Source organism: Camelus dromedarius, chromosome 22, assembly GCF_036321535.1.
Source record: "Camelus dromedarius isolate mCamDro1 chromosome 22, mCamDro1.pat, whole genome shotgun sequence".
Lineage (NCBI taxonomy): Eukaryota > Metazoa > Chordata > Mammalia > Artiodactyla > Camelidae > Camelus > Camelus dromedarius.
In genome coordinates this window covers 31,250,946-31,276,930 of record NC_087457.1, presented here as the reverse complement: position 1 = coordinate 31,276,930, position 25,985 = coordinate 31,250,946, and the positions used below count along the sequence as shown (strand labels likewise).

Below are 25,985 nucleotides of genomic sequence, written 5' to 3'. Positions count from 1 at the left end.
ATGACATCCACCCTCTTTCTCCAGTAGTTGAACTTTCTGACGCTTTTTCTACAGCTTGAGTTGAAATTCACTTGTGACCATTTCATTTCTAATTGAATCAGACTCTGTGTTACACACAATAGTTCTATCAGGCAATGTATTGAAAACAGGAAACATTTCAATGAAACCCATTCCTTTAGTCTGGGGCAGCTGAAAAGTTCTTTTTAGATATTATCTCAAAAGTTAACTTGTTGAGTTTACTTGGCTATAGAGAAAGCATTGCAGAGAATATGAAATTACATAGAAATGTCTGGTTCAGTATGAAGAGAGCTATGTGGCCCAGACCTCATGAGACCATGAGGGGTTCAAAGTTATTTTGTTCTAGAAAAGCAGACTTGGCCAACAGGCTGCACATATGAAGGAACAAAAGCAGCCAGGAAAATAATAGAGTTGACAACCTGGCAATATCCTTGCAGAGCTTGACGGGACACAAGATGGAGAAGGTGGTGTCTGAAATTCTGAAACTACATTTCATCCACAGTAAACTATGGGCAGAAAACACAGATTCCATTGGTGATGAAGGAAAAACTGGCAGACTGCACTAAATATTGTTAAATTGAGTAGATCAGATTAACCTTTGAATACTTCAGTCGGTCTGAGGGGCAAACACACAAAATAAAATAATGGTTAGAGAGGTATTAAAAGTTGTATCTAAAATCAAGCTTGACAGCTGAAGCAATGGCTCCCCAGCAAAAGGGCACATCTGAGGGTGGTTGATTAGGAAGTTTTCTCAGAGGGTTAACATACAAAAAGAGGAAGACAACAAGGAAAGAAAGAAAAATAAAATCTGAGATGATTTCTCCTACGGTTCTTCCTTTCAAATATGACTTGTTCATAACATTATGTGAAAGAAAACTACATGGAAGGCTGCCCAGCATGATGTTTTAAATCTACTGTGTCATCTACGACTGACTTGACTTCTGTTTGGAATCACACAAGGTGTCTATTTGAGTTACAAAAAGAATTGATTTTCTCAAGTTTATAGAATTGTATGATCTAAACTTGGTCATCTCCACGTGGTAGGTTATTCCATGAAATGAATGAATGCATATTTATTCAGTGTTTCCAGTTGAAAATAACCATAATATATGGAAAAATTAATATGAACTCCAAGAAAACTGAAAGTTTAGGAAAGGCTCAGTCAAGGAGAGTCAATAAGAAAACCATGTCCAATTCTGTCTGGGTAAGCCAGCTATCAACGTTTGGGGCAAATGTAACAGAAGAATTTTCTTTTTTTCAGTTTGCCTTGCAAGTGACTTTAATTTCTTAATCCCTTCTAATCAAATAAAAACTCCAAAACTCCAGAGATTATCCATAGTAAGACCCTTCCAGGCCAACAGGTTTTAATCTTCAGGCACAAATTATACCACAAGCAGAGTCTAAAGACCCTTATTATCTTAATGTCTTTAAATTGGACAATGAAAATTAAGCACCTCACACATTCCACACCTATTGCCAGAATTAATGCCAAAGGGGGTGTGTAATTTGCCCAAAAAATCTCAACTGAGATTCTGTTCACATTTTCACTCAGAGGGTCCTGTTTTCCCCACTCCTTCTAATTCTCCTCCCACCCTCCCAGAGGGTCCTGTTTTCCCCACTCCTTCTAATTCTCCTCCCAAACTGTTTTTTTACATTTAACAGAGAGGTTTTATATTCCTATGTAAAGACCAACAGCCCAAAATGCCGTTAGAGAGGAAGACGCACTCTTTTAATTTTCTTAGTAGAAAACATCTTCCCAAGGAGCCTTTGGAAGTTATCTGGTTGGTGGTGCCAGTGCTGGTGTCAGTCCTGTCACCATCGCTGAGAGTCCCTCCCACTCAGAAGTCATTAAGACGGCCATTTCCAAGTGCAGGCATGCTCACCCTCAGCATGTCGAGAAGACAGTGTAAGGTGTGACTTCTTCCAGTAACTGTGTTCCATAAGCATTACGGTCCTAAGAGGCAGCAGGACTTGGGCATAAAATACCACCTGCCCTCTGGCGGCCCCTCCATCACTCACTTCTCTCAACTTTGTAATGAAATTCTTCTGAGGACCAGTGAAGACTGGCACATGATAGGTAGTGCCTGGGGAGAATTCACCCAAACTAGAGGGCTGAATGGATTTTTTAAAAAGCTGGCGATGGACTCAGTCCTTTTGCCTTCTGAAATAATGTAGACAGGAGGACCTGAACAAAACAGACAGGCATGGTGGAATTCTCCCACAGTGCGACCACTGGCTTGCGAGACCACCAAGGCACAAGGCAGCTCTCCTCTTTTGTCTTGATGCTCATTTGGAAGTGACTAGGATAATACTCTCCCTTTTTTCCATCCTTACATATATTTCTGAGATTATAATTTCTAGAAAATGCCAGTCAGGGAGGTTGTGGGGTGATGGATGTTACGTCTTAAGAGGCAAAATCTCTGTGACTTCCAGGGGCTGAGAAAATTAGGCAAAGGAAGAGAAAGGAGGGGTGCCTGCTGTGCTTAAGAGATCACAGCACTGATGAAAGGATCAAAAACAGGTGGATAACAAAGAGTAGATGGCCTTGGAAGCAAGCAAGATGGTGTAATAATACAGAACAGATACACAGAGCAAGACCGCAGACACAGGAGGGGATAAGTATTTTAAAATATTGATGGAGCAATTGACTAAATAATCGAAGCAAAAGTTAAATTAAGCCACACACTAAAATAAGTTTCTGATGGTTTAAAAAGTTAAATTTTATAAATGTCCCCATTAAGGAACCATTTAGTTTTTTATAATAAGATTTTTTCTAAGATGAAATAACGAACATTTTATGTCATAGGTGCTCTGGCAAACCTACCTGTAAGTTTGTTTTCTCCTCTTGATCATTTTACTTCCTTATACCAGATATTCTGCTACTCTAGGAATTTATAGGGACACTGACTGTACAGTGAAATTATCCGTGGGGACAACCTGATTGTGCCTTCCAGGAAAACCAAACACCCCTCTTGGAGAACCATGGAAGAAAAAGAGGCTTGAAATTGGACTTGCCTGTAGAGCGTTCCCCGACTCCAAGGAGCGCAGATTCAGTTCCCATCCCAGCTTCAATCTTACGCTACCTCGTAGATGTTCTTTGTGATGACTGACACCATTTTCTCTGTCACTTTCATCATCCTAAAATATCTTCCGACTCCTGCCAAAGGAAGGAGGCTTAACATAAATGAAATGAAAAAGAGCAGAGAGAAAAAAATGGTTTGACTCCATAAAATTTTTATACACAAAGACAACATGAACTGCATGACCAGGCCAACAGCGAGCCAAGGAAAATACGCGGACAAGCAGAAAAGTCAAAATTTAAAAAGTATTACTGTTTAGAAAGTTCAAACAACTCGATAAGCAGAATGATTCAAAAATTGACAAAGACTGCAGAGAGCGGTCAGAGAAATGATTTGTTAACATATGAAAGTATATTCTACCTTGCTATTGATCAAAAGAATTACAAATTAAAATAAAAAGATATCTTGTTAGCCCTCGAATTAGCTGAGATTTTTTTAAGGATAATATTAATCGAGTTATGATGGAAATTTATTAAAGCTCTCTCAGAATCATAGTGACAACCTTTCCAGAGGACAGTACTGGGGCCTTGTACCAAGATCCTTAAAAGATTAATACTTTTAACCATAGGTTCTACACATCGGAAGTAGCCCAAAGAAATACACCTATGACAATAATGCAAAAAAGAATTACAAGTTATAATTGTAATAGTAGAACTGACTATTACAAGCTAATTAAATAAATGTTCAAATGTAATAGAATCACGAAAAAAATTTTGTGATTTCAGCTATAACATTATGCTGTAATGCAAATTTGAAATATTGTAAAAGAAAAAGGGATGCACAAAAATTAAGCACTAAATCCATGGGACAAATCTGTGTAAATCATATGATCCCACTTTTGTACTTCGTGAGAATAGTCATAAAAATGTACACCAGGTGCCATCATGATTATGTTTGTACATAGGCCACTTTAATTTTCTTATAGATAAACATCTCTCAATTTTCTACTATAGCCAGGTATTTTTTCCAGAAATATTACGTTTAAAAAGACAGGAGATGAAAGAAATAATAGTGTATCATAGACATTTTTAGATAGATTCTTATTTCATGTTATCTGCAGTCTTGGTATTTTTTTATCCTGCAAGATAGAATGTGCTTAGCATCTAGCACCCTAGTGCGATGTTTTCTATCTCCTTCTTTTCCTGATCCTTCCCCACCACCACCACCTTGAACCGACTTAAAGCAAGTGCCAACTGATGCTAATAGGGAGGATCTTGTGGGATCTGACTAACAGAGTTGATCTTTCTGCAAAGGAGTAAACAAATGTGGAGAAAATGAAATAGACCATCACCTTACGATGTGCCTGATTCCAAAGCACGTGCACACAGGATGAATGAGGTTTTGAATACATGTTTAGTGAGCATCTGTTACCTGCAAAATCTACTGTTGTGGCCCTTATATACACTGTTGCATGGGAGCTGAATGGCAATGCTGGTATCAGGACAGATTAAGGAACTGAGGCTTAGTGAGGTCAAGTGATCCTACATCTTTTGAAGAGAGTCAGGATTCAGACAGTGCTCTTCCTACTAAACCAAGTGAACTTCTGCTAAAACTGTTGATTTTGGTCAATCTATTCTTTTTTTGCATTTTATGTTGAGATAATGAGATATGTAGAGTATTGCTTGGTAATTATTTAAACACAGTTTTAAAATACTGTTATTTCTATGTGTGGGTGTTTTTCCAAAATGGTAAGATCACTTAGAAATGTGGGTACCCAGCCACCCTCAAACTTTGAATTAAAGTCTGCAAGGTTTGTGGTGGGCTAATCAAAATTCATAGATGAGTGTTTTATTTCAAGACCAGCTTAGTTCCCTAATGTGCACCGAGTGAGTTATTACAGAAGAGTTTGATATGGTTACAGTAAAATAAAAATTATTCCCTGAAGGCTGAATCTTATTGATAACATCTAGGCTTTCTTGGGATTTGTAGTACGTGGAAGACGGTCTATATTTTTAATTAACATTACAGTAGAGGCCTGTTTACTTTTAATTTGTCTGTCAGCATGTTAACACCATATGTGCGCACATTCTTTGGTCTGCTGAGCTTTACAGTTTATTTTTCAATTACTACCTCCCCTCCTCCAAGCTGTCATAATTCCAAACTTTGATCTTTAACCCCTCTCAGCAAACCATGCTTGAAACACCTAGATTGAGACGTCTGTTGCTCATCTTTTAGAAGAGGTCCTCTGGATTTCCATAGATCTCTATACATTTATTTTTTGGGGGTGGGGGAAGGAAAAGAGTAAAAAATTAAATTCAAATCTGCTAGAAATGGGTGAAAATTCCCAACATAGCTATTTTTGAGTTATGGTATTTTTTTCTCCAACAACTGTTTAATAGTCACATCTAATCTTATGAGCAAGTTGTATATTAAGGACACAGCACTGCCTCCTTTGTTCAGTTTAAAGCACAGGAACATTATGCATTTCTCAGTGACATTTTCCAGATCATGTGCCCTTTAAAAATGCAGTAAGAATTCTCTCACAGTTAATGTTTGAGAAGTGCTGATTCAAACTGAATTTCTAAGGCTTATAAGTAAAGTGCATTTTATTCAAATGAAGGAAATTCCCACCAAAATTATATGAGAAATTCTTAATCGAATAGAAATTTGAATACAAAAATCCATTTTTTTCTTCTTTTAAAACTATTTATACATTTTATTTGTAAAATTAAGTATTTCTGCTGGAGACAATGTCGAGTTCTTTCTTACCCAGCCAGTCACGATTTAGTGAATTTCAAAGATGTTTTTAAATGAGGGTCTCACAGTAGTTTCTATCAGCTCAGAACAGCTGTATGGTTGTCCCTGTGGTCAGTCCCCGGGCAGCACTGGGCGTTCCGACCTCTGTACTTCCGGACACGTAGATACCAGACCCTGACGGTGAGGCCCAGTTTGGAATCAAACTCTGTCATCGGAATCCCAGCTGGAACTGTGCTGGAAGGCAATTTCTGCTTCAGCAGCCTCGCCTGGGTGAAACACAGGATGTGTGCCTCTGACTGAGTTTTGGAAGCTGTGGGCAGGAGTCTCAGTTTTTGCTTTCCTGTGAAAGTTGCTTGGGTTTGTTTTCTGAGATATTTACTTTTTCCAATAGTTGAAAGAAAATTTCCCCAGTCTCCAGGTGGGACCACCTTTGATAGGAAGAAATCAGGAAGACTAATGTTTTGAGCTATCTGAATTAGTTAGAATTTAAGAAGTAGATTTAGAATAGTATTAAGGGAGACAGAGTTTTCAGTTATAATTTCTTACAAGAAACAGCTTGAAAAGATTAGTATTTCCTCTTAATGGGATTAGTAACGTCAAGATTGTGGCTTCACAGAAGTTTGTTTTTTTGGTATGAAGTCCTTGAAAACGTCCTTTTCCTTTTGTCCCCCACTCTGTGTGAAGTTTAGTACAAACTTCATAACTTCGGAGGCAGAGTGTCTTACATTACTTATTTCAACTTCCTCCTTTCACAGATTAAGAGGCTGGGACTCGAGGATTTTGGTGATTGTTGAGCACAGATTAAGGACAAAACAGAAAAGTCAGGATTACAAGCTGGCCTACAATCCCCAGTTCAGTGTTCCTTCTATTACGGTAGGTTTTTTTTTTTTACAGCAATGTGTTGTTGGGTATGGAACAAAGAGAAAAGAGCATGTAACATTTTGATTTAAAATTTTTTTCAAAATATCAAACCCAGTTTACAGTTTCAAGTTAACAGACAGCTATTCCCTACTAAAAAGAATAGCCAAGATACCCCACATTCAAACACAAACAGATTAGCTAGTACGTACTTTACAAGGTACGTGCTGGGGACATCTTCACCGGTTCTCTGGGGAACTCTGTGGTTCCTTAGGATACGATCATTGGGTCTATTCAGAACTTCTGCGATTCACCTAGATAAAAAAACGAGACCTGTCAACGCACTCTCTCTTCCACTGCAGCAAAGGGAAATACTATTTTTATGTTATTCTCACTTTCGGTTCAAAAGGTCAAGTCCCTAAAAAGTGGCCTTTGAAACATCTGCTCACGCAGCTCACACCGTCAGGGAGGGCAGAGGAAGGCAGGAAACGCGGAGCCGGGAGACCTTTGTTCCCCACCTGGCCCAGCGCTCCCAGGCAGGTGAGAGCAGGGACGCGACCGCCTCAGGAGCTGCGTGAACCTCGGCAGCAGGAACAGGTGCTGTCCTAGGAACCCTCTCGCCTGGTGGGTCGGCTTCAGAATTCCCTCAGGGCAGGGAGCCCCAGAGGCACCCTACGCTGTGAATGTGAGTGAGCGACCGCTTTTCCTTCGCTTAAAGGTGTGCACTCGGGGTATCCGCTGATGGTCACCACTCAGACTTCTGAAAGTAAAAAAAATACAGAGGACAAAGATTATTTTTAGAAATTCTAATAATGGAATCTGTTTCACTCCAACAGTTAGCCAATGTCAACCCCCCCTTCCAAAACAAACAAACAAAATCTGGAAGCCAAATCTTATAACTGCTTACCAAAATATTTTGCTCCTTGAGTCTTTTCAACGAAGTATGTGGTGTTAGGTTTCTAGACATAAAATTCTGTTTAGAAATTTTCCATGATCTGGATATATTAACTGTTGCCGAAAGCTTCCAGCGTTTCCTCGCCTTTGTCCTTTAGATTCCACTGGACTGGTAGCTGGCGACTCCTGCAGGGTTTACGAACAGGTGCACGTATATTTTAGCTTCTTGCTGAATCCCATTTGTTAATGTTCGAAGTGACTGTTGAGCTTGCTGTCCAGTCCATCTTCTTAACTGGCACCAGAAAAATCTCAACTATTATCATGTAGTGAAGTGAGATTTTTATGGTCCACATAACATTGTTTGCAAGAATCTCTGGCCAAATATTGTCTTTGTTGATGTTACTTTTGCTTTTCATCAAAATTATTACATCTCCAGGGACAAATTAAATGCTATTTTTTCTGGCATGCTTCACGCTTTAAATTTTGATCTAGTGATTTTTTTTTTTTGGCGTACCCATATATTCTGAGACACTAACTGTGAACACATAGTTTAAGATTTTTTTAAGCTGATGGCTTGTTAGGGCTTTGTTATCAGGTTCTAATATTCTCTACCTGGCCTCAGAGGGGCTCATGTGAAACTTAGAATAGATTTTCTTTTCTAAATTAGCTAAAAGATTAATATAATTAAAATGTATCAAGACTAAAAATGATTGATCAGATCAACATAACAGATTGCATAATGTTTGTTTGCTTACGTCCCTGGCTGAAATGTGATGATAGTTTATTAAATGGAATCTCAGCTGCATTGAATAGATGGTGACCATTTTATGCACAAAGGGAGTGTGTCTCCTCATCGGGTGGAAAGATGTTACTGCCTGTGAGTCTGTGTTTCCCTCTGTGATGACCCCTGAATTTGTTCTCTTGGGGAAATTCTGATAAAACTGCAGCTGTTGTCAAATTCACTTACCTTTTCTTTTTATATTGTTAGTATTAGTTGCTGTTCTCAAGTTTGGAAATTGGCTGGACTTTAGTGGTTCAGAGACTGTACAATGCACGTATTTTCTGCCTAAAGGCTTCAGATTCATCTTTACTAGAAAATAGGAAGATGGTCCATGAATGTATAATGAGAGAATGTAAGACAACTACTTCTTTTTCCTAACACACAAAAAAGCTGACTTTATGACCTAGATGTTAACATCGTGCAGAGCACATAACCAGAATTCAGTAGACGTTGCATGTAACATTGTTTTGAAAGTCAGTATTGAAAACTCAGTGTTTTAATATTTTTGGAACATCAACCTTCTAATCAAATACTTTTAAAAAATAAATCATTGTATAGCAAAACACATAGATACTAATATTTTGTGCTATGCGAAGTAGTCTCCTATACCATATTAAAATGTTTTTGTTGTATTAAATGTGTAAGGTTTAAGAGACTTAATTTTACATACCTGTAGATTTTTTTCTCCTTTCAGGACTACTTATTTTTACGTATTTGCTAGTAGCTATGTGTTTTTATTTGTTAGTATCCGTATCATACCAGAAAATAATCAATCCTCTGTCACTTACTTGGTTGTATTTATGTAGGCAAATATTTGTTCCCAGAAAAAAAGTATTTTAGTGTGCTGTCTTTTTAAACAGATGAAACAAGCACTTTGTGTGACTGAAATGTTTCCTTTTTTAACACATATGAGCATTTAGATGTCATTTCTAGTTTATTTTATATGTGATGGATAGGGGCACTTCAGCTTACAGAAAGTATTTTAGCTGGTTGGAAGAAGTTAAATATTTGGAAAAGATTCTTTTTGAGTAGAATATTTTAAAGCCACTTTAATACATTCTGAGAGATATTATTCCAGGTTAAGTCTGCTGCCGGAGCACTGAATAACTCTCCGTCAAGTGGACGTGCTAAGCAGACTGTCTTCTCAGATGATATGTTCCCTACTGATTCATCGGGCTATAAATTCAAGAATGCCACGTGCTGAAATGTTTATAATTCACTAACTCTAGTAAGGGGTGAATTTAACTAAAACGGAACAGCCATTGCTGTCCCTCTGAAGCCTTCTTTTACAGGCCCGCATTCTTCCACAGCAGTCAAAACCTGACATCTGCCTAGAGGAAAAGGAAGAGGTAACAGGGAGACGAATGTTTTCACAATCTCAAGTTTTGCTCATAGGGTAAGACGGTAATGGACTGAACTTACCAGCTTATCATACAGTTTTCATTTTATTTTAAACATATTTTGCATGATATAAAAATACTGATCACAGTGAGCTTTACCAGTTGTTATCGCTATAAAAATGAAGGCGGAAACAATATTTTTAGTGGAAATAAATTATATAGTCATTATTCTTTCTTTTTTTTTTTTTTTCTTTTTTTTAAATCACAAGAGAAAAACCTCAGATGTTCGGTCACTGGCAGAAAACCAGCATTTTAAAGAGGTCCTTTGCAGATAAGCTCCAGTCCATTTCTGTAACATGTGTCCACATGGTTCAGGAAACTGACTTTCAGCTTTGTTACCAGGGTCCCACAAAGTGTCTCTGTTCATGGTTCTAAGGTGGTGATGACACAGTTTCCCATGCTAGGAAAATGACGAACTAGAAAAGAGGACCATCTCAATTCATGTGCGGTCTTTTCCAGTAAGACGGGACGCAGCGACACACTTCTTCACTAAATGAAAGTCCCTGCTCGCAGTGCTTCACTCGATTCGTACAGGGCCGTCTGTAACAACTGGGGGACAAGGAGGAACATGCTTCCGTTAGAGACCAAGGAGATGAAGTTTGTTCTGCTACGAATGCACTTCTCTGCTTTTCTAAGTTTCAAAGTAGACCAAAATTACTCATTTTATCATAAAATTGTCCTTCAGTTTATAAAATGCTAAAGTTTGTGCCTGGAATTACAAACTTTAAGAGGAATGGAAAAACCTTTAAAAAAAAAGTCTTGCTTGCAGATATAACAAATGGGAGAACGAGGTGTTGTTAGCATGAGCTCTTTTGAAGTGCTCTCTGCCTTGTGGATGAAAGTAACATAAAACATAAAAAATTCTCAGAGCAAATATTTAGCGTGATCACATAAGCGTGGCAGAATTCACAAGAATCTGGGACTCGTTTGGAACCCAGACTTCGGAGTGATTAAACCCAGCCATTCTGGCAGGGCTGTGGTCCGCAGTGAGGGCCCCACCCTCACTGTGTCTTGGCAGGGCCGGCAGCTGGCTGGCTGCAGGCTGGTGGCCCTCCCTGCCTTCTACACGTGGGCTCCATGTGACAACAGTGAGGGCCGGGGGAGGGCCAGGGAGGGACCATATTCATTGTGGGTAGAGTCCCTCTCCTTACCCTGAATGTCCAGTAGTGGTGAAAGGACAAAAGACCCAAAAGCCAATAACATCATTGGCCCTGTTGCTCCGCTGAGCGGCAGCTACTCTGAAGGACTTTTTGGAGGGCGTGTAAACATAACGTGGCAGTGGGGATGGATGTGCGGAGGAAAATGCCAGGTAACCTGGAAATCAAAAATGCTCGACAGAAAAACCATGCGTGTGATTCTGAAATTTAAAATTTCATTTCTTTTGCTCCAGAAAGCATACCTAGTTAAAATGGTACTTATTTGTTTGTTTATTTTTACTTCTAAATACAAACGCATCACTGTAAGGCCACTGGCACTGCTTTACTAAAACGATGCCATTCTCAACGGTCAGTGAGACTTGCTGGCTCAGGCAATGACCCACAGAACGTGTGCTCTGCCCGCCGCACGTTCGGAATAAATAGGAAGAGGAAATGAGGAGCAGACATATTTTCAAAATACTAAACTCTTTTTTTGCTTCAATATACGCATAAAACCTGGAATTACATACTTAGAAAAATGAGCATGGGGAGAGTTTCAGCACATAGAAAGCCATTAAGAAACAATGTATGATCTGAGGAGCAACACAGTGATAGAAATCTTTTCTACCGAGTTGATACAAGAATTCTGCAGAAAAATATAATGGCTGGTTAGTTTTACGTGAACAGGAGTTTCAGGCTTTTCAATATAAACTGGGTTCACTTGGATTCAGCATGCAAAAGGGTTTAATAATCTTTAATAAGATTTTGCGTCTATATTCTGCCGCATTTTCGAAATTATCCTTTTGGTAATTAGAGTAGGGTATGCAAGTACAATTGGAATACAGTTATTGCTCAAGACAGTCTAAAAAGGAAATAAAAGGGTCCCAATAAGGTCTTCTGAAATGATCAGGAAGGAAAATGTCATCAGCGAGACACCTAGGTTCATGGACGTCTCCTTAATGCAGCAGCTAACGTGTCAGTGTGGATGGAGCATCGGAAATACACATTGTCATGGGAGCACAAACTCTTGACAATCAAAAAGAAGGACACTGCATTTACTGAAGAAAAAAGTAATAATGAACATTCATGCAGACACTAAACCGTACGTCAGCGAAAGCTAAGTTTTAAGTCGTGTTAATAGTAATCATCTGCTGAAAGGGCGTTATTTCCATCTGCAAAGAGTGGGAGAAGGAAGAGATCCCAGTGAGGGGGATGGAGAACAAGTGGCCCGAAAACTAAAGGACAACCAGGAACACGCAACGTTGTCTCAGCCAACGACGAGGAGGGCCCAAAGAAAAGCCACAGAAAACACAGGTTACGGAAAGACCAAATTGTCCCCTGGATTTGGGGACGAAGGGCCTCCTCATACCTTAAACAGAACATTACCATGAAATCAGGGCACAAACCAGGTTGCAGCTGGTTGACCAAGTGAGAGAAGAAAAGAGGTGAGCACACAAATGCCAAATGCCTGGTTGGGAGACAAGGACAGAGCACGGCTGCTAAGGAATGCTCAGAATCAAAGTAAGATGCAAACAAAATAGAAGAAATTTGGGCACGTTTATAGATCGAGGGGAAAGGATAGCAGTTGAGGACATTGTAGGTATGGAAGAGAAAAGGCGTGGCCAGCAGAGCAACGCTGAAGGAAAGTGGGAGGAAATGTCAAAATCCCAGGCCTGGCTTATTCCCAGATCTAAGAGGAGGAAGTTCAGGGATTCACACCGAAAGTGTTTTGAGTCCAGGGGACTCATTTTTCTCTTGGTGAAGAAGGAAGCAAAATCGAGGTTTAAGGAACGTCTTGAGTGACCTTTAATAACATATTACTTCGTTTGTCTAAGTCCATTACAGAGTTAGCTTAACTATTTTCCCTTCCAGATACCACCCTGTCCCCTGTAAGTCTGGTGCCACGGACCCTGCACCTAGAACAGCTGTCCGGAGTGACAACTGACGGCATCACCGTTGTTGGTGGGGGCAGGTGGCACCGCCTGGAAGATCCTGAAAATCCTCCACGGGTGGCCGTCCTAGGCCTCTGTCCCCTACGTCACGCTGAGAGCTCAGCCTCAGCCTCTGGGGCCGTCAGGTTTGCATTCCGAGCTGGGACCTGGGTTTGGTTCGCAGGGCTCCTGTCTTGCTCTCTGAGGGGAGCAAACACAGTCTCACGAGCGTTTAGCATTGGTTACAAAATATCAGAATTCACCCTCCAATTTTAACCGGTCCCATTCCAACAAGGGACTGATGTTTTGGTTGAGAAAACGATTTCCAGTAAGAGGACATGAATACTCTTTAAGAAGGCCCCTTACCTGCATGTTTGATGCTGAAACTTCTTTCCTTTTAAGAAGCATTTCTGTGGCGTTTCTGTACATTCACAGACACATTTCCCAGGGTTCAGGGGCTGGTTTCTTGGGCAGGTTCTTTTACACACGCACTGGCACGTGTTTTCATCAAACTCTCTGTTGGCCCCACACGCGCTGGGGAAGAGTCTGTTTTTACAGACACACTGGCACGAGTGTCTGTCCAGCTCCCTGTGGGGCCCACAGCTGGGAGGCCGAGGCCCGCCTCTGCAGACACACTGGCAGGTCTCCTCGTCCAGCTCCTTGCGGGGCCCGCAGACGTCGTGGAATCCGCCTGCAGGGTCTAGACAGACACAGTCAGAACATCTTTACTCTGCCTTACCTGGTGCTGGGGGTGGTGTGAAACGATAAAAAGCCATTTAAAAGTGTCTTCCTTTCCATGTTGTTCATGAAAGGGTTGTGTACGAACCCGGGTAAGGTCCTCTACAAAGACATTCAAAATAATACCAATACGAAGCAGGCGATGTCCTGTTTTGTCGTGACTTATTTCAAAGCATGATGACATTGGACGGGTGACTTTAATGTTACAATATGTGTTAATCAAAAATAGAGACCCCAGGCGTGTAGTCTGTAAAGCATCAGTTGGCTTACCGTCTCCAGCGTTAGAGGGAAAAATAAAATCTTGCTGCGCCAGGCACCTGCAGACGTGACTGTTCCATACGTAATCCGTGGGGCAGGTCTTGTTTGCAGCCTGGCACCTGTGGGAGAGACAGACGGGCTAGGCAGGAGTGTAAGCGGTACACAGAGCATCTCTTTCCTTACCTGTGAATTGCAAAATCGATGCATCCATGCTTGTGAAAAAGCCTTAAGATGATGTAAGAATATGTGAAATGAAATGGGAACATTCCCACACACCAGCACAACCACAATCCTGCTTATCATCTGTACGGAGGACAAAGATGCTTTTCTAATAATTATTTCATTAATTATTTAAAACCTTCACTCGACTGGTTTGCTAGCTATTGCTTTTTTTGCTAATTAAAACCAGCGGACAAAAATTTAAGGGTATGTGTGCTAGAGAATAGAATTATTGATAAAAATCTTATTTTGCCATTGATCTCCCTTCTGAAATTTTAAAAGATTAATCTTTCCAAGTATGTTGTTAGATTAAATTCTGCATGCTGGGTGACAATTACTGCTCCTGTGCCCTGAACATCATGGTCGGCTATTTTGTGCATACAGTTTTTTGGATTCTCATCTTCTCTACTTTCTGGCACTGGGGTTTTTATAGACTTGCAAATTCCCTGACCCTCCAAGTCAGTACTTAAGGAATGGAGACACACTACTGCCTCTGTCTGGCATTAGTTGGAGCTGAGCTGAAATGGTATTCTACCTGTGTGTTTTCCTCTTTTAAATTTAATTGTTTTGGTATTTGCTTGGATACAAGGTTGAGAGAAGTATGGTAGGTTGAAACAATGGGAATCTAGGAGTTACTGCCTTTATCAGTTTGTCATATTTAAATTAACAGAATTAGAACAGAGAAATGGGAAAACGTAACCAGGAACTCAGTAAAAACGTCCGTCAGTAGTCACTGGTCTCATTAGCTCATCACAGCCACATTTCATTCACAAACAAAAACACAAACAAAGCAAAACAATGACAACAAAAGAACACCTGCTGAGGGCATCAGAGGGCTGATAAGACATCAAAATGACTGACTGATGGCCATGTTTCAGGGGAAGAGGGGCAGGGCTGAACAGCTGGAGTACAGGGGACTTTTGGGCAGTGAAACATTCTGTATGAGAATATAATGGTGGCTGTCATTATACATCTGATAAAATCCATGCAATGTGCAACAAAAAGATACTAATGTAAATAATGGATTTTAGTTAATACGGTATCAATATTGGCTCATCAGTGGTCACAAACGTACCACACTAAGGCAAGATGCTAGTAACGGGAAACTAGGGGAGGAGAGTAACGGGGAACTCTACTTTCTGCTCAGGTTTTCTATAAACCGAAAATTGCTTTTTAAAAAAGTTTATTGAAATTTTTAGAAAATGACTGGTAGATTTGGTCTAATACTATGGACATTTATTAAAAATAATCATCAAGGTGATTTGGATGAACTTGAAATTAAGCTTCACAAAATCTCTGCTCTAATAGCCCCTTTCTATGGGTAACATTACAGACACAGCCTTAGTGCAGACAATGTACTGATGAAATCTGCTCTGCCATGTACTTTTTGCTGTAATTTCTGCCAGTCGGTTAGTGAGCCATAGGAAAGCCGTGCTTTGCATCGTTATCTTTTAGGAAGCAGAAACAAGACGGCCCAAAGGCCTGAGTTCCATTGGTAAATCCATTCATATCACAGGTAGGTGCTCAAATGGTATTAGACAATATTTAGGTCATCAGCTTTGTAGGGAGGGTGAATAGACATACTAATTAAGGTCTCAAAAATAACTGCATATGGACCTAAGGGGGTTGAACTTGCAAAAAGGACATTTTCAGGGCAAAATAAAAATGCATGCTTTAAAATGCTGGGGAAAAAAGGTAGTTTCTGACCAACTGGTGCAAGATTCTGTCCAATTTAATTGGCAGATATTTTACCCCTGCATTCCTGCTCTGATATAGTTTATTAAAATTAAACTATAATTGCTATTCTGTTTATCTCCATTTTTAAACAAAGCAACACTGTACAATTTTCAAATTAAAAGGGAAAAAAAAACAAATGGGAAAAAAAACCTCATGGACATTCAAGCTTTTAAGCATTAGGACTGAGGATCTGTTACAGATTAATAGTCCAAAGACACTCAAATTCCAAGTCAAACGTTGTCTCGGCTATAAAATGACTGTTTCTTGGAGAAAAGATGAGTTCTCACAAGAATGAAATTTTCCTAATAAGCTTGAATAACTCTAACTTCTTAGAAGAAAGTCTGCTTTATTGGGTATCTTAGTAAAACAATGTCAACATTTGTGTAAAAGAAATGAAAAACAGTAAACAAGCAAAATCACAAATTAGCCTTCAGGTTAGATTTATCAGTTTTCTCATCTTTTTTCACTCCTCCGTTCTGTCTTTCTGACCACAGCATGACCTTCTCCCAGAGACTGAGAGAGCCTCCTAGTCAGGCTGAAATAGTACACATCCTCTAGCTTCACTACCCATGAACGCAACTCCAGGTACCTGGGCCATGTGAACAGTCTGCCTTTCCTCTACCCAGAAACTCCCTGTGCTTCTCCACCACCTCTAAGAGACACGGCAGGTGAGACGTGGGCTGGTGCTTCAGCCTCCAGGAGCAAAGTCTTACGCTGTCCTTGTGATTTATCTCCTATTGCTCTCTTAGATCAAAACCCGACGGAATTATTCGAGTCTATTCCCTAGAATGTGCTATTTCCTTTAGGAACACTGTCAATGAAAACCGATTAACTAACCAATAAATTTACTACAGGATAAAGTTAACTTCACGGCACTGTCTCTCAAATGTGGTAAGTCATTTGATTTTGTTCTTTTCCCAATGGGTGGTATCTTGCCTTCCCTATGGTATGTTGTCACAGAATAAGCGTGAAAAAGTTCTTCCTATCTATCTATCCATCCATCCATCCATCCATCCAGTGGAAAACTATACAGCTATTGAACAAACTAGACCTACAGATATCAATATGATTATACACACTTTTTTGAGACAAAAAAGTGATGTCACAATTTTAACTTACAAAATTTAAACACTCACATCTGTACTATGTAATCTCTTGTGGTATGTCAGTACACCCACATGCCATAAAAGTAGGAAAGTCTAAATGAAAATAATACAGTTTCTGAGTAGTGGTTATCTCTGGAAATAGAGGATGAAGAACGGTGACTGGGGCTTTGGGTTGTATCTTAAGTGAATATGACAAAATGTTTCTTAAATTTTGAACTGGGGTAGAAGGATATGTCATTTTTTTTTGTCCTTTATTTGTAGGTTTTTTTCTTTTTAATTTAAAGAAATTAAAAATGCAGTGATGACAGCATCCCCAAAGGAATGGACTGGCTCCAGATTTAGCCTGGATCTGCTTTGCTACATTTTCAGTTGTGTGATGTTGGGGAGTCACTTGATCTCTTGGCTTCAGTTTCTCCTGAAATTGGGAACTCCTCTCTCTCTCTCACTCTCGTTTTCTCTCCCTCTTCCTCAAACCACACCCTCCCTCTCTGTGCCTAGCACACAGTAGGTGATTAATAAACACATGTTATCTCTATCTCATGTCCTTCAGCTCATGGAGTTGGTCCTAATCACTCTGAAGCTTTTTCTGATATTTGATCCTCTCACCACTTCTTTCCTTGAACTCTCGTTGGCTTTTGCAATAGTTTTTGGATTTGGTAATACACCTCTCTCCCAGTTGTTATGCCTAATTCTTCTGACTGCCTTCCCTCACTCCATCTCTTGCATGTCTGTTGTTTCTCCGTTTCCTAAATATTCATATTCCCCATGATACTGTTCCTTGGTTGGGTTCATCTCTTCCAGTGGCTCTAAGTACCAGTCCATACTGGTAGCTACCCTGTGTGCATGCCCCCCAGTGTCTCCCTGCTCCATGTTCACTGTCTCCTGAACGTTTCGCCTTGATTTCTTAGAGATACCACAGAAACCTAACGTACATGTATGTGAAGACTCAGCTGTCCTTTTCAGCCCTGTGCTTCCCGGGAACAGGCGCTCCCTGTCTTTCTGAACATCATCCACGCGGTTTCACCCTCCGCTTCTCGCGCTTTGTCGTCCCACACACGCCACTCCCAAGTCATACGCTTTCTTTTGGTTCAAGTGTCTTTCCACCTGTTTTCTTCCCATCCTCACTACCCACTGCCTTGGTTCCCACTCCTATCATTCCTCTCTTGGATTATTTCCGAAGCTTCCTCTCCAATTTTTCCAAGTCCTGTTTTGCTTCTCCAGTCTACCTACTACGTTGCCTCCAGGCTGTTCTTTCTATAACATAAAGTGTAAATATCCCATCCCTACATGTATCGTCTAGAGGTTCCCGAGAGGCTTGACGAGAAGGAGAGAAGAAGTCCACCCTTGGGGTGGAGCATGCAATTCTGCTTTCTCTCTGAGCCCTGCCGACAGTCTCCATCACACTCTGAGCTCCAGCCGAACATCCGGCACAACCTCCTCTACCACATGAATTCCAGTCTTCTGTGTACAGTCTGACTCACTCACAGGATGTCTTTTGGGGCAGCAATCCTGTCTATCTTTCTATTTCTGTAGCCGAGCACAACAGTAGCACCTAGCAGGCACACAAAAACTGTTTGTTGAATGACTGAGTGAAGCAGGGCATTGTGTATTATATACTTACTATGTTAGATAGATTTGTGTGTATTTGTACTCTGGTACATAAGCTGCTTTAGTTAAGAAATAATATTATCCATTTTAAAAATATCCTACGTTTCCTATTACACTACTATGCACCGAGAAGACTCAACATAAATATGAATGAGTGAGTGAACACTGCCTCTACCAAGCAGAAGATCCTAAGGCATCACTTCTTAATCACAGGTGGCTCCCTCCATAAAAGGAGAGTCTCCATTTTGAAAGGGGCCGTGGAAATTCATGGAATTCAATTTGCAGGAAAATACAAGAAGAAATCATTGGGAAAAGAATAATCTGTGAGAACATCAATATGAAAATTGATGGCTAACTTTTCTGTTAGAAAGACCCTCTTCTGGAATTCATGATTTTTCGGTGCTGCTGACACTGAGACTGCTCAGTGGAACCCGTGTTGTCCCTGGACCGTGAGTGCCCTGCGGTCAGACGCAGCCAAGCTGGTCTCTGTCCTCTCTCACGGTACCTAGAGACATCCTCTGTCCATTTTAGAGGCTCAATAATTATTTTATGCATGACTCACTTTGTGGATGGTTCTTTTAATTACTTAGTTATGCTTGTTCATAAATAATGCAAAACAGATGGTCTGTTTCTTATTTAACTTCATAAAAATGTAAATAGTGTATTGTCCATTTGGAAAAGACATGCCTTGTCTTCTTCCCGACCGTGGTGCGTGAGGGCAGGGAGGGAACAGAACTGGGACATTGTTGCCTCTGAGTGAAATTTCAACCCCTACATAAAGCAGTGCTGGGTAGCCCTCCCACTAGTGTCACCATAAAGATCTTGGGACATCTACCATTTTGAACCTAAAGCTAATTTCAAAATGACAGTTAATAAAAGGGGTCTTTTTCTCTTGGCATTCAAAAATCAGTTTTATGGAGGAATAATTTGCATCCAGTAAAATCTCCTATTCTAAATTCATTGTCTTTTTACAAATGTACGCACCCATGTAACTATCACCACCATCAAAATATAGAGCATTTCTATCACCTCAGAAAGTTCCCTTTGCTCCTCCCAGTCAATGTCCACCACCAGCATCTTCAGGTAACTAATGAATTGTTTTCTCTGAGTCTAAATTATATTTGTGTTTTCTAAGGTTTCATGTAAATTGAATCATACAGTATGTATTCTTTGTAGCTTAGCTTCTTTCAGTTGGCTTACTGTCTGTGAGATCCATTCATGCTGTTGTGTGTATCAACAGTTCATCCTTTTTAGACTGTTCAGTAACACTCCACTGTGCGGACACACTACAAGTTGTTTATTCATTTACCTTTGAGGGCTAGTTGGATTATTCCCAGTTATTGGCTAATAAAGCTTATATGAACATTTGTCTACAAATCATTGTGTGGAAGTATGTTTCTATTTCTCCTGGGTAAATACCTAGGAAGAGAAGTTATCGATCACATTGTAAGTATGTGTTCAAGTTTACAAGCGTCTGCCAAAATGTTTGCCAAGTGGTGACACCATTTTACATTCCCGTCTGTGATACACGAGTGTGCCAACTGCACCACGTCATCGCCCACACTTGGTTTTGTTCGTCCTCTTCATTTTAACCATGGTGCTGGCCTTTCCTCTTAACTCTTAACAAAGGTAATGATTTTAAAACACAGTTTTGCATTTATCAACATGTACCCATGTTACATTATCACTGTAACAGTTTTTTAATTAAATTGTGAGTCACAATTCATAATAGGTTGAGACCAACATTTTAAAAAAGAGAAACAATAGGAAAAAAAAAGTATTGGAGTGCATCCCATGGAATAAGGCATGCCTTTGTAATGGGAATATTATCAACGGTAAGGAGGGGGAAACTGGGTGCTGGGGAGGAGGAACCTTAGATCTGACAGTGGCCTCTGGCCCTTCAAAACCAACAAAATCTCATTCTTTAGTATTTAATTTCTACTGAGTTTTACTGGCTATCACATGAATGTTGGCACTGGAAGATACCCCAAGTGTATGCAGGACAAGGCTACAAAGTTGTAGTGAATAAATGGCTGTGACTGGAGGACCTCCCCTGGGCCAGGTGCTCCATCTCAGAGTCACAGAGTGGGGGGTGCCTGGGTGTGTCCGTGGGCTGCCTTGTGGCCACTGCTTATGCTTGATCCTTTTTGCATGTGACTTGAGCTTTAAGAAGTTTTTTAAGTTTAGAATTATCTTATTATTCAATTCTACAAAAGTTACTCAAACCATTGCTATGTCAAATGCTGAGAAGAAAAAAAGTCCAAACTATCTAAATGAGTATCTCGTAACTATACAAGTTTAACATCGTTTTCTCATATGGAGCGGAAGTTTAAAATTTTTAATTTTTCTAAACATTTTTAAAGAAATTATTGAAAAAAATTATTTTACTTTTGCTGGAAAATGATTATTTAGAATGTTTTAAGGATTATTATGTTTGCATTGTTATACATTTATACCAGTTGCTAATTTCCATATGTAATTTGATACATTACCATTTATATAAGTAAATAAATTACTTTAAATGTTTCTCAGCAAACAGTTATACAGTTATGTTCAATGTTAATCACTTTTACATTTTTAATTAAACTTTCACTGTAAAAATTTTATTTTGTCATTTTCAATCCTACAGTGAATAAAAAAGGATGCTTTCTACTTCATTTTTAATGTACAAAGCCCAGATATACTTTAAGTATGTAAAGAGATATAAATATGTCTGGTATTAAAATTTCATAGGGGAGGTGATTAGAAAAAAATGTCTGTAAAAGAATCCTTAGGGGGTGATAATGAAAAAAAGTTGAACAGCACTACAATACAGGAAGTATTTTAAAACAATACTTTGTTTACTTTTATAGGACTAACTATATATTATGGTATATAGTTGTCTACTTTAAATTATGTATGTAACATATATGACACACATCCATATTTATACATATGGATATTACATACACACGTAGTTATGTGGATACTGGCTTGGAATAGAAAATACATTTCTTATTGTATGTAGTAAAGCATACTGAAAAGCACACAGACAAGGAAATGAATCCAACATGAATCTTAACGGTAATAATCAATCTGCCCTTTACTGACTGACCGGTAGATGGCCGGGCACTATGCTAACCAGTCACTGCAAAAGCATTCAGTATTTCCTCCAATACTCTTTACATCCTTACATTTCAAATACAAGCAAACTGAGGTTCAGAGACATGAAATTCCCAATCTTAAACTGCTAACTAGTGGCAGACCTTAATTCAGCTCTGGCCTTTTCTAAGATCCAAGCTCTTTTTGCTCTAAACATTTGTCTTTTCTTGACCTTAAACAGGATTTAGTATCGTAGTTATATGAATAAGTGATGATGGACACATGAGTAAAATTGGCAATTGCTCTGAGCTATATACAGATAAGTAAGTTATTTTATTTAACAAGCCATTTGTTGATCAGTGCAGTGTATCTGTTTAGCCCCTAAGTTTAGAGTGTGATTACCTGCTTCATCTGTAAAGTAAGGCTCTTACTACTACTAACTTCATAGATGATTTTTGTCAAGGTTAAATGAGACCGTGTGTGTTACAAGCTGAAAGTAGTAATGGCTTGATTATTTTTAAGTGTTATTAGCTGGACACTATAGAAGACATAAACCTACCTAAAACACTCTTCCAGTCCAGGTTCACGTGCAACTTGTACAGACCCCTAAACATCGGTGCAAGGACAAAGTAAAGATAGTCATCGCTCTGGGTATTCCAGACGGAGAGGTGGCCGTGGCATTCAGACAAGACAAATGCAGGAGAAAGACCTTTACCTGAACTCTGAGAAACGGAGAGGGCTTTGGAAAGGCAGAAAAGAAAGGAAATTTATTTTAAGCCAGGCTGGAATAGAAACAAGATACAGAGCAGGAAATGAGCTTAGTGTTCGGGGAATCAGACTTTGTGAAACACAGACTTGGTGAATAATGGGAAGAAAAACGAGAAAAAAAGGCTGATACCAGAAGAGAGAGGTGGAAAATCTGTGCCCAGTTTTTTCAGAAGCCGTTTCTGGTCAGATGAATGCGATGATGCCTTCGAAAGCTTACTTGCGACATCACAGAGGAGCTGGGGACATAGTTGATACAAGGAAGCTAGTATCGAAGCCACTACATTAAATCAGAAATGCAGACCGAACAAAGCGGATAAGGATGGCAGTGACGGAAGTGGAACTGAAGTTCAGGTCAGAGCGGATGTCTCCCCTCTCCCCTCAAGTAATCAACAGTGTTTGGGGACATTATAAGGAAAGAAGTAAGTAATGACACCTGTGTGATTTCAAGGCCTCAAAGAATATGAGAGAACACTGTTCTGAATAATGCAGAGGTAAATAAAAGGGCTTGATAAATCTTTGATTTTTCATGTGTTATGTCTGATATAAACACAGAGACATAAAAGAGACTTAGATAAAGTATTATAAGTCACCAGTATGGTCCTCCTGAACTGTAATTGTGGAAACCGTCAGCATGTAGATAAGGACTGACGTGCTTAGAATGGATGAGTTGCCAAGGGAGAAGGGTGACCAGAACTCCCAGGGCTGTGTGCATGAAATGGCAGGTCCTGATTCAGGGCCCTTGTCTCCCCCTGCGTCAGCGTGAATGTATGCACAGATGCCTGTAAGAACTTCTCTTTCTGTCTGCCAAATCAGGTGATCCTTGAGTTTTTCCTCCAGTGTCCCTGGAAAGATAAGGCTTCCTGTATGTCACACTAAATAAAGCAGCCCCAAGAGAACCAACAGGGAAAACTGCTAATTAGCACATCACGTTTATTGTCAAGTCCCCTAAAGTGCATGGTTTCTAAAAAAGATCTTCTGTAATATATATGTTTGCCCATCCATTTATTTATGCCTTTGTTACAAATGCTAGAGTTATGTCAGGTTTGTTTACACGCACATTCCACATGCACTGTCTGTCCTAAAGAACAAAGAGCTGCACACTCATTTTGGGGGCAGAACGCAGAAAGTTCCTAGATCTCAGACGGCAGGCCATAATAATTCATTATAAACTATTCAATACCTGGTGGTCTATCTAGGTCCTTCTATAAGATCTACTGAAGCACATACAGCCATTTACCAAACTAATAAATAGGATGGGAAGGAAATCTGAATGGCCAATGTTACTTTGTTAATTAGAGGTAATAGTAAAAGAAAATTACTTCAAGTATTAATCAATACCTCAATATTCAATCCGTGCTGAAATTAAAAAAAAAAAAGATAGAGAGAGAAAAACAGATTGAGATTGGAGAAAGGAGACTGAATGCTAATATATGTAAAATAATTTATTTATATTTACTTTTTGTTGTGGACCAAACATTTTGGGCTCAAACATTTTCAGTTTTAGTATCTGTGAGTTTGCACACCCAACTTCATGAACGCTGAATGTGGGATGCTGGTGTCTTATGTGTCATTCCATAGAAATACTTCTTACATATTGTGAGCTATTTTGTCTGTAGCGTGGGTTTTCCTGTTTCAGTTTAATTTTATTTTCATGGTGTGCTTTTAAATTTATCTTCTTTTTTATTTGGTGCAGAAGTATATCATAGCAGATTTCACAAAAATTCTTTTAATCAACTGTGCTTACTTGGAAATAATTTTATATTAGTAGAGGATGCAGAAAAAAAGCAGATTTAATTCATACTCACTGTGGTAGTGTTGCTGGCAGGGAGCGTCTAATAATGGAATGGACTTGTCTGTAAACATCCAGCTTAGACATGCATCGGCAGGAAGTGTGATTGGCAAAACTGACTGTTACTGGTTTGGGGCCTTGAGAGAGAGGCACTGTAATTTCAAACAACTACAAAGAAGGGACAAAAAGAAGAAACAATTACATAGATGCTATAAAGCATTTTTATGGTAAATGTTGGAGTCCAAAAAGAGTGAGATTAACTCTTTATAATTCAGTAGTGCTGCATAATATATGAAGGATGCTAAAGGTTTTATTTTTATGATTACAACATAAAACTGTTTTGCACCAGACGCAATCTGATCAATATCCTTTATCAGCTCAATATTATTCTGATCAATATCCTTTATCAGAATAATCAATAGTCCATATGCTTATCTCATGTCCCTATTATAAAGCATATTAGAATTTTGATAACCAACTAATGATATCGGAGCAGAGATTGACACACCAAGGTGCTCAAGGGAAAAAGGACCATCTCCAGTCCTAGATTATTCCAGGGGCTTAAAAAGTGGCACAAACATAAATATCTTTGTGATGTAAGAGCAAAGCTATTGGTCACACAACCTAGAAATGGTTGGCTAAGTCCTATTTTATGTAAACCACAGACATCAAATACAGAGACGTAAAATTGATTTTCATTCCAAATTAAATTTCAAACTCAAAGTAGCCTTGCAGGTATCTGAGATAGCTTATGAATTTATTATGTTTAAAAGAAAAATAAACACAGTCATGATTTAACAGGTAAAGCATTGTTTCTGCTACGCTGACAAAGGCATTATGAAAATATAAGTTTAAAATAGGGTAGGACATTATACATGACGGTGAATTAGTTTCAGCATTTAGTGTAACTAAAATCTCATTCTGATTGCCTTATTTATGGAGAACTTCAGTTTTCCTCTTCCTTCCTTAAAAACAGTGTTTTAAGTTGAATACACAAATATATCAGTGATTAAGTAAAATGTAGTGGATTTAAACACCAAGGGGTCTGAAATCTAAATGATGATCAGTAATAATGGTAAAAGTGAAATCCTGGCCATTACCTGCCTGATAAGATCAGTTCACTGTCATTTAACTATAGTTGAATCACACATTATCTGGTACCTTTCTGGAAATCTAAGTGGTGCTAAAAAGAGATGACACACTTCAGAGCCTTGTGGTTTGGCTCCTTGCTGTAATTTAATGCCGACAGTTGAAGATCATTGAAAATATTTAGGGAATAGAATTAGTTGCCCATTTTGTCCAAGCCTACAGGAGGATTTATTGAAATGAATTTTGAAGAATGAAATACGGAAATATCTAAATTATAAAATGCACCCTTTCTTCACTTGAAATGTATTCATCGTATTTTCAAATAAAAGTTCAGCTCCTCCTTAGCAAAGTGCTTCGGGAGGAACGGACACAGGACCACACCCAGACAGGGTGCTGTCATTTGCAACCCCACTAATAAGTTGTGTGAACTTGGAAAGTTCATTTAACTTCTCAAAGCTGAATATTTATTCAAAAACCAGTCAACTGAGAACAAAATTTGACCCATTCACGAGACTTTTAAAAATTATATAAGCTAATGTATATGATTGTGATGTGTTGTTTCATTACTGCGTAGATGGGAGTTATTATCATTTGCATATATTCTCAAGATTCTAGATATTTTCCAAAGTACTTTCTGTTCTACACAAATAATCTCAACACATGACCTCGGCGTAACCCAGTATTATGATTTTGACCAGTTTCCTCTAAAGACATTTGTTTATGTGGTTTGGATGAAACCTCTTATTAGGTAAAATGTCCCATTGGTGAAATCCTTTGCACTAGGTAGAACTATTGTA

General features: G+C 39.2%; 1 protein-coding gene across 1 annotated transcript in view; it reads right to left on the bottom strand.

Moving 5' to 3' along the window:
- Nucleotides 1–9,754: 9,754 nt before the first annotated feature.
- Nucleotides 9,755–25,985, bottom strand: part of VEGFC (vascular endothelial growth factor C) — an 80,742-nt gene continuing 64,511 nt past the window's right edge. Inside the window, exons 4-7 of the mRNA XM_031440348.2 lie at nt 24,116–24,267; nt 13,804–13,910; nt 13,162–13,495; nt 9,755–10,277 (exon numbers count right to left, since the gene is read on the bottom strand). Of these exons, the coding sequence (XP_031296208.1) occupies nt 10,163–10,277; nt 13,162–13,495; nt 13,804–13,910; nt 24,116–24,267 (708 nt within the window). The 3' untranslated portion in view covers nt 9,755–10,162. The remainder of the gene's footprint in view (nt 10,278–13,161; nt 13,496–13,803; nt 13,911–24,115; nt 24,268–25,985) is intronic.